This window comes from Pelodiscus sinensis, chromosome 11 (assembly GCF_049634645.1).
Source record: "Pelodiscus sinensis isolate JC-2024 chromosome 11, ASM4963464v1, whole genome shotgun sequence".
Lineage (NCBI taxonomy): Eukaryota > Metazoa > Chordata > Testudines > Trionychidae > Pelodiscus > Pelodiscus sinensis.
In genome coordinates this window covers 34,062,787-34,071,760 of record NC_134721.1, presented here as the reverse complement: position 1 = coordinate 34,071,760, position 8,974 = coordinate 34,062,787, and the positions used below count along the sequence as shown (strand labels likewise).

General features: G+C 50.9%; 1 protein-coding gene across 3 annotated transcripts; it reads right to left on the bottom strand.

Moving 5' to 3' along the window:
• Positions 1-4,541: 4,541 nt before the first annotated feature.
• On the bottom strand, positions 4,542-8,739 carry LOC102443502 (phospholipase A and acyltransferase 3-like). Of its 3 annotated transcripts, none has more exons than XM_075939120.1 (5): positions 8,721-8,739; positions 7,847-7,942; positions 6,829-6,931; positions 6,018-6,286; positions 4,542-4,813 (listed from the first exon to the last, which is right to left on the bottom strand). In XM_075939120.1, the coding sequence occupies exons 2-5, from the start codon at positions 7,907-7,909 to the stop codon at positions 4,715-4,717; spliced, it is 534 nt and encodes a 177-aa protein (XP_075795235.1). In that variant the 5' UTR covers positions 7,910-7,942; positions 8,721-8,739; the 3' UTR covers positions 4,542-4,714. The 3 variants fall into 3 exon arrangements, with proteins under 3 accessions (XP_075795235.1, XP_075795238.1, XP_075795237.1); XM_075939123.1 differs by lacking the exon at positions 8,721-8,739 and adding an exon at positions 8,266-8,324; XM_075939122.1 differs by lacking the exon at positions 8,721-8,739 and having other exon boundaries at positions 7,847-8,228.
• Between the last annotated feature and the right edge of the window lie 235 nt (positions 8,740-8,974).

Sequence of the window (8,974 nt, the reverse complement as noted above, 5' to 3'; positions counted from 1 at the left end):
AGCTGCAGGAAGAGGCAGCCTCCTGGGAAGCTGGGAGCAGGGACCTCCCCTGATCCAGCAAATTCCCTCATTCAGGATGGGTCAGGTCCCAAGGGTGCTGGACAAGAGAGGTCCAATCTGTATTCAGTGTCATATCATTGATATGTTTTGTACAAAGTGTGCCTGGTGAGGTATCATTTTAAAGGTCTAAATCTGTTGAACATTAATATTCAGATGGATTATGGATGCTCTCACTGTATGGGGTGCTATCGAGTTTTGCTGTGTGTGTGTGTGTGTGTGTGTGTGTGTGTGTGTGTGTGTGTGTGTGTGTGTGTGTGTGTGTGTGTGTGTGTGTTATAGAAATATATCGTGAGGTTGGGAACATCCCCCACCAACCTTTCAGGTACAACAATGGAGTAGCCTGACCAGCTGATGGCCCATTGAAAAGAATGCACTATCTTAGGAGCTGTATACAATGGAGACCTGTACACCTCATTTTTTTGAGGAGTAAGGGTTCTTGCGCAAAAGGGGATTTTTGTGCAAAACAGACGTGTCTACGCTGCTTTTATTTCGCACAAAAACCTCTTCCGCAAAAAGCATGGGAAAAGAATATGCAAATGAAGCGTGAGAAGTTGCTGATGAGCGCTTCATTTGCATTGCCTCTTCCGCAAAAAAGAGGCAGTGTAGACGTAGCCAGAATGCTGCAGGGAAACTGCTGTTGCGTGTTCACACTGTCAGCTCCCAGTGCAGTAGTGTGACCACACTTGCAGCAGTTGTAGCAGTGCAACTCTGGGCAGCTCTCCAAGGGTATGTCTACACTACCCTCCTAGTTCGAACTAGGAGGGTAATGTATGCATACCGCACTTGCTAATGAAGCCCGGGATTTGAATTTCCCGGGCTTCATTAGCATAAGCGGGGAGCCGCCATTTTTAAATCCCCGCTGCTTCGAACCCCGTGTAGCGCGGCTACACGGGGCTCGAACTAGGTAGTTCGGACTAGGGTGCCTATTCCGAACTACCGGTACTCCTCGTTTCACGAGGAGTAACGGTAGTTCGGAATAGGACCCTAGTCCGAACTACCTAGTTCGAGCCCCGTGTAGCCGCGCTACACGGGGTTCGAAGCAGCGGGGATTTAAAAATGGCGGCTCCCCGCTTATGCTAATGAAGCCCGGGAAATTCAAATCCCGGGCTTCATTAGCAAGTGCGGTATGCATACATTACCCCGCTAGTTCGAACTAGCGGGGTAGTGTAGACATACCCCAATAGAGCACCTCAACCTCTTCTTCTGCTGAGGTGTGTGAGAATGCAGATGGGTGAGGGAGGGTTACAGGGCATCCTGGGTCCTGTCCCTATGCCCTGTGGTGCATCCCTTTGAATCCCTCTTCTTGATACCTGCTGAACAACCTCTTCTCCCCAGATACTGATGAAGTCCAGCACCTCAGCAGTGATCCAAGTAAGGACAAGGCATGTCACCTGGAAAGATGCACTGAGAGCACTCCATGCGTCACTGAGCAAAGAGAAAGGGAACTTCCCAAATTCCCAGAGACTGTAAAGGGGTTTGCAGGGTTGGTCACCTGGGAGCAGACCAGCAGAGCTCAAACCGATGGCCAGAGAGGCAAGAATAGGCATTGTGGGACAGGTACGATAGGACAGTCACAGTGCTGTAATACACAAGGGCATCCACACTGGGACCCCAGCTGTAGTCAGTGCACAGAAAGCTGTACACCTCTTGTCAAGGTGTTTTTTGGAGAGCACAGGAACTGAAGATTTTGTGCACACCAAGTACCTTGGCAGTGCAGACACCTTGGGCGTTACAGTGCTGAGAGCCGATTTATTGACTTGTAACTTGCCAGTGAAGACAAAGCCTCAGACTGTGAATTTATTTTATTTCTTAAATAATCAACTTTGATCTCTATGCTTGCTACTTATAAGCATTTAAGATCTTTCTATAGTTAACATATATGGCTTACATCTTACCTAAAACTGTGTTTTGGTTGAAGTGCCCTGGAAATCTCAGCTCAGTTTACAAAGGCTAGTGCATGCCCTCTCCACACTGAGGCAGGGTGGACTGGGTAATGATCTTACACTGGCTAGGCGCCTGACCAGAACAGGACAGGGGTGCAAGGCTGGGGAGCTTTGGGGAATTAGCTGGGGAATCCCTATCAATGGTATATGTGTGGCTAGGAGAAGTATCCATGTAACTCTGTTAGGTGTGTCCCTATCTGTGGATGGCTGTATAGGTGCAGGACCTGCCAGAGATTTGTATCCTCAAGGTGTGAGGATACCCCAGGTTGCAGAGAGAGGCTGCACCCCAGGAGCCCCATCAGAGAGAGGAAATGTTGAGAGTGTTGCAAAGGGAAGTGGCCAGAAATAATATAAGGATTTTAAAACAGGAATGGTACAATATTGCCACAACCCACAGGTTCGAACTCCAGAGTGCAGCTGCAAGAGATATTATGAGATTGGCTCTAAAATTGGGCTTTTTTTAAGTAATATATTTTCAGAGGGAAAAATGAGTTCTCACACCCAGCTGGATGGCATTGCTTTGTGCTGTACAGGGATCTCTCAGTTGGTGCTGAGATCCAGCCACCACTGGATGCAACATGACCACAGTTAACACATGGTGTGGCTGGGTGTCCCTGGCAGTGGGGTGGCCTAGTGGTTAGGACCCCGATTTAGCAGGAGGGAAAGGGGAACAGCTCCCTGCCGCTTTTGTCCCAGGCCTGGGAATTCTGGCCTTTTATCTGGGCATAGTTCTTAAGTTTGGGGAATGGCCCCAACTGTCCAAATTTCCCCCTCCTTCCTGAGGGTTCCTTGTAAATTCCCCCTCTGCCCCAGGAGATAGGGTTGGAGGCTTACATGCTCTGGTGACTGGTCAAATAGGACAGGTTCTGGCTCAGGTCCTGCAGACAGCAGAACCATCTCCTGTATCCTCACTGGTCAGCCCCTAACTGAGACAGGCTCCTTTCTTTTATCCTCCCTCCAGGCCTGTCATTGGCTGCCGGTAAACAGGGCGGGGCTAGCTGGGCAAAAAGGCTTTATTTAATCCCTGCACGGCCAGGCCCTCCTCTCACTCCCTCACTAAGGGTATGTCTACACTACCCCGCTAGTTTGAACTAGCGGGGTAATGTAGGCATACCGCAATTGCAAATGAAGCCTGGGATTTGAATTTCCCGGGCTTCATTTGCATAAGCGATGCACCGCCATTTTTAAATCCCGGCTGGTTCGAACCCCGTGCCGCGCGGCTACACGTGGCACGAACTAGGTAGTTCGAACTAGGCTTCCTAGTTCGAACTACCATTACTCCTCATTCCACGAGGAGTAACGGTAGTTCGAACTAGGAAGCCTAGTTCGAACTACCTAGTTCGTGCCGCGTGTAGCCGTGCGGCACGGGGTTCGAACCAGCCGGGATTTAAAAATGGCGGCGCCCGGATTATGCAAATGAAGCCCGGGAAATTCAAATCCCGGGCTTCATTTGCAATTGCGGTATGCCTACATTACCCTCCTATTTCGAAATAGGAGGGTAGTGTAGACATACCCAAGGGGATTGTTTGTCCAGAGCGGAGATGCAGTTTATCCACCCAAACCTGAGATGAAGCCGTCACTGGGTGGAGGCTGATTATACAGGTATCCCTTATCTAGCACTGGCATGCAGCTGCTTCTGGAGTGGAGCATTACAAGCATTAGACAACAATACTACTAAGGTAACCGAGTGAGTTCTATATCCATTTGAAATTTAGAGAGACAGAGTGAAATTAGCCCTGTGGGAATTTAGAACATAAGAACAGCCATACTGGGTCAGACCAAAGGTCCATCTAGCCCAGTATCCTGTCTGCCGACAGTGGCCAGCACCAGGTGCCCCAGAGAGGGTGGACCGAAGACAATGATCAAGCAATTTATCTCCTGCCATCCCTCTCCAGCCTCTGACAAACAGAGGCCAAGGACACCATTTTATCCCTGGCTAATAGCTTTTATGGACCTAACCTCCATGAAATTATCTAGCTTCTCTTTAAACTCTGTTATAGTTCTAGCCTTCACAGCCTCCTCTGGCAAGGAGTTCCACAGGTTGACTACACGCTGTGTGAAGAAGAACTTTCTTTTATTAGTTTTAAACCTGCTCCCCATTAATTTCATTTGGTGTCCTCTAGTTCTTCTATTTAGGGAACTAATACATAACTTTTCTTTATCGACCCTGTCCACTTCTTAAAAAATACCTTTTTGTCCCTCACTGCTTCTTTTACATGGTGGTTAAGCCACGGTGACTCTTTTTTAGGTCTCTTGCTATGTTTTTTAATTTGACCAGGACACCAGAGTTAAAACCCTGGAGCTTCTTTTTATAAATTGCCTGATTATGAACTTGGTTTTTACACCTTGTCAGACAGGGAACGCCTCACTCAGAGCCTCCATTGTTGAATCAGCGCAGTTCCCCAGAAGACCAGCCTTGAAAACACTCAGCCAGCCCAGCCCTGCTTAACTCGGGAGAGAAGAGAGGAAATCACAGCACAAGGCAATCAAGTCACCAGCCACATTAGTGACCGTTTCCCTCCCAGACAGACGCAGGGGTCTCAAGATGGGTTTATTGGAATACAAGTGGTTATCCTCTATGGGGCAGCTTTTGTTCTCAAAATCTCACTTAGCTTTCATATTGCACTGAAACCAATCTGATGAAAAGGATGAGAGGTGGGTTAATTGCCCCAAGCCAGCACTGGCACAAACCCCACTCCCTCCATCTGCCATTACTCCTTCCGATGCTTGCGTCTCTGAGCCATGGATCTGAGCACAGCAGCCGCCACTCCCATCACCCCCACAGTGCCCATGGCAATGGCTTCTGTGACCTGCAGAAGAGAACAAAGTGCCCGTCAGATGTGTGTGGGGGGGGCTCCCACGTGGGGTCATTTACAGGCTCGGGACACACAAGGGCTGTGTCTAGACTGGCAAGATTTTCCGCAAAAGCACTCGCTTTTGCGCAAAAACTTGCCAGCTGTCTACACTGGCTGCTTGATTTTGCACAAAAGCACTGACGATCTACTGTCTGAAATCAGTGCTTCTTGTGCAAATGCTTTGACGTTCCCGTTCGGGCAAAAGCCCTTTTCCAGAAATGTTTTTGCGCAAAAGGGCCAGTGTAGACAGCTGAAAACTGTTTTGCTCAAAAAAGCCCTGATGGCGAAAATGGCAATCGGGGCTTTCTTGCACAAAACTGCATCTAGATTGGCACGGACGCTTTTCCGCAAAAAGTGCTTTTGCAGAAAAGCGTCTGTGCCAATCTAGACGTTCTTTTCCGCAAATGCTTTTAACAGAAAAACTTTTCCGTTAAAAGCATTTGCGGAAAATCATGCCAGTCTAGACGTAGCCAAGGTGTAGAGGAAGACAGGAGCTGAAATGTCCAGCCAGCCCATCAGACATCAAGCTACTCTTGCTGCAGAAGCCTAATCCAGGGAAGACTCATACCATAGAGTAGGTCAAGATTTCCTGGCCTAGGGACATGAATCCCACCCCACCCCTTGGTGCCTCTTACAGTCTCCTTCTTTCGATGCTGTGCTGCAATACAGAAAGCAAAGGAGCAGCAGCAACCAGCTGGGGCTGTGAAGAGGAGCCCAGGCAGGGGAGCAGAGGCAGCCACTGAAATGCTGAGGGATGGAATAGATTTGGAGAAGGGACTGCTGGGTTCATTTTGCAGGGAGAAGGATGCTGGGTTTGACTGGGTTTGTGCAGCACCTATTGCAGCAGGGTGCTGGACTGAGGCTGAAATGCCAAATAATAATAAACACTGTGAGAGCGGGGGGGGGGGGGATTTGATGACAATGTCACACACAGAGCTGCAGCCACTTCAGAAGATGCTCAGGGCAGCAGGCCGTGGCGGTACTGCACTCTGCAGTACATCAGCCAGGCAGGCTGCAAGGCAGTGACACTCCTGGGAGAAGGAATCCTCCACCCCTCTGGACCAGCTGTCCCAAGAGGCTCTGGGGATGTCAGATTCAAAACTCGGGTTGCAGTCGTGATGCAGGCGTGAGGGCACGTTCCTCCCCATCTCACACCCACCTGGTCGCTCATGGCCACGCCGTAGCGCAGCTCCATGACGAAGTGCTCACAGTTGTGGCTGGTCAGGTTGTAGGGCATCTCCCGCCCCACCAGCCGCTCGGCCCGCCGGACGATCTTGGAGACGGGCAGCGGAGGGTGTGTTTCATCATGCTTGTTGTTCACGCGGTAGCGGTCCTTGCGCACCACGACCTCCAGCCGGTCCTTCTTCACGTAGGCTCTGTCGGACAGGGCAGCCAGGACGCTGGCAACGCCGTCCATGGGGTGCTCACCTTGGGAGGGAGGGTGCGAGATCCATTGAGTTGGCTCTGAGCTGTCTGTGCCACAGGGAGATTCCTCCCCAAAGCTCTCCTGGCCTCCCAGGAAGCTGTGGGCAGTGGCAGTGATGGGCACCCCACACCCCACTTTGTAGTGGCTGCAGGAGCAGAGGGAGTAGGGAGCTTTGCACACAGCCATCCTCTGCTCAGCACCTCCACCCTGTGCTGCCTGCAGCCCCCTGTCCCGCCAGTAGTGGCAGTCAAGGGTAGTGCAGGGTAGGCGCTGAATCATCTGGTGGCTGCAGTCCCTACTGCACCCTACAGGGCTGTGGCAGTTCCAGCTCCCCCTAGGGGCAGCAGGCAGTACTACACTGTGGCATGGCAGTCACATTACTGATCTCCAAGGCACACAACTCCCATGGCATGGAATTCCCCACATCCTGCACAGAACACTGCCTCCTCTGCAGGTAGAGACACCTAAGAGAGGTTCTCGTGGCAGGGACCCACCTTCAGCCTCCAGAAGAACACACCTCCCACATTAGGGAGGGGGCACTTACAAGGAGGAGCCAGATGGACGACTTTGCCATCACCAACGTAGATGGCCCAGTGCTGGTAGCATGAGCGGAAGATCTCAATCAGGTCACCAGGTTTGAGTTCCACCTGGGAGAGGCGATATGGGGGTCCCATTAGGGAGTCCTGGTGAATTGTGGCCACATAGGAAAGGGGGAACTGCACATTATCAAGAATACACGAATAAGGACTGCAATGTGCTATTTGGAGTGATGCCATGGGTTTCCGGTGGGCTAAGACACTGACTCTTCCGCCTATCAATCTGCAATTACTCCAGTTTTAGACCAGATTCAATAAAAGCAAGATCTAGTCCCTACCTGACTGACGACAGTGGGAATATGCTGTATTGAACTACAGTGCAAGAGATCAGGGCCCTGACCCTGTGAAATTCAATGGAGTTGCTCAGACAGAACTGAGATCAGAATCCAGGGCTGACTCTGTTGAAGTGAGTGGGTGACTCTGGATGGACCCCAGGGGGAGCAGAGATCAGAATCCAGCTTTGACCTCTATTGCAGTCAGCGGGTGACTTTGGATCTACCCTCGGAGCACTGAGATCAGAATCTGGCCCTATAGCTATTGACTTAAGCAGAGTCACTCCACGGCTCTCTGGTAGCCGCACCACCTCCCTAATTTCCCCATTGCTTCCATTCTCATCCCTACAACTGGTTGCTGGCTTGTCACCACTTGTTTCCTTGACAATATTGGAAGTGGGAATGAAGAGCACCGTCCCTAGGTCAGTACTAGGTGACATGTTAAGGCAGCATCCCATGGTCTTTAAAAGGGTTCTGGGGGGTTGGATTTCACTCCTGAAACTGTGTAGCTAGGCTGAGGGAGGGCTTCAGCCAGTGAACACTCTCCCTGGGTGGCTTTTTGTGGCTCAAACACTGCAGCAGACTCTAGCGGGCACAGGACCCAGAAAGTGCCACTGACTTCACCATTACCCAGCTCACGAGCAAACGTCATGAGTGAAAGCCACGGCGTGGCTGGGCGCGTGGCCGCACTTACGTGGACAGAGGGGATCTTCACCCTGATGCAGGAGGTGGAATTATTTTGCCTCTCATCATTCATCTTGTTCGCATTGCGGGCTTCCTATTGGCATAGCTAAAACAAAGGCATGTGCCACATGGCTAACAACCCCCAAGGCAGCAGAGGTAGGGGAGCCCACTGGCTAGCATACTGGACAGAGGCTCAGGGCACCTAGGGCTATTCCTAGCTCTGCTGTGTGGCTTTGAGTATCTCTTCTTCCCCCTCTCCCCTCTAGACCACGCTTCCTCTCATAGAAAACCCACGGAAACCCACGGCCAAAGCAATTTACCCAGCACTACAACAGATGGGATCAAAGCTCAGAACAGCTGGGTCCCACTGGCCCATCCTCCTTGTCAGCCATACACCCCCCCTCCTTGGATTGTTCACACATTATGTACCTGCAGGAGGCGCTCACGCTGTCCCTGTGGTGGGTTAATGTAACACTGTCTGTTGGGGAGGGGGCTGTGGAGGACTTATCATGACATCACAGGGAGTTTGCTCCATGCCTGGTTACCGGGTAACCACTGCTCACCCTTGTGGGGAATTTCCCCCAGTGGTCTGCTGAGTGAGCAGTTTATTCTGCACAGCATTTACAAAGGTGCCTTCAACCTATAGCAGAGTGATCTCCTAGCTCTTGGTATTCATAGCTCCCAAAGCAGGATTTTACAGGTGGAGAAACTGAGGCATAGAGCAAGGCAGTGGCTTGCCCAAGGTTATCCAACAAGTAAGCGGCACAGCCAGGAATTCTGGCCACCTGAGTGCCACGCCACTACACTATCCACGAAGCCATACTGCCTCCCTCCTTCCTTAGTCCTCTTTCTGCAGGGCACTAATCTATACCAGAATGAGGCACCTTTATGCTGATCTAACTTCATCCACACCAGAGATTGTGGTTGTCAGAATTCGCCATTGTGGTGTCCTGCTCTGTCAATGATGCTGCATGCACGCGTGCTCCTCCTATGTGTTGTGTTCACTTTGTGCAGGTGGTCAATACAGCAGACTCTGGGAGAGCCCCCAAAGACCACAAAATCAGATTTGAAGGCGCCAGGTTTATAAAGTGCAGTAATAGTTCTCAGTAGACTCTCCCGAACCACGCCGGTCAGCTCA

Coding starts and splice junctions, on each gene's coding strand:
- LOC102443502 (XM_075939120.1), bottom strand. CDS start 7,909: ATGAATGATGAGAGGCAAAATAATTCCACCTCCTGCATCAGGGTGAAG. Junction 6,287..6,828: donor CGTCCATCTGGCTCCTCCTT/GTAAGTGCCCCC, acceptor CTCCCTCCCAAG/GTGAGCACCCCATGGACGGC. Junction 4,814..6,017: donor GCGTGGCCATGAGCGACCAG/GTGGGTGTGAGA, acceptor TCTCTTCTGCAG/GTCACAGAAGCCATTGCCAT.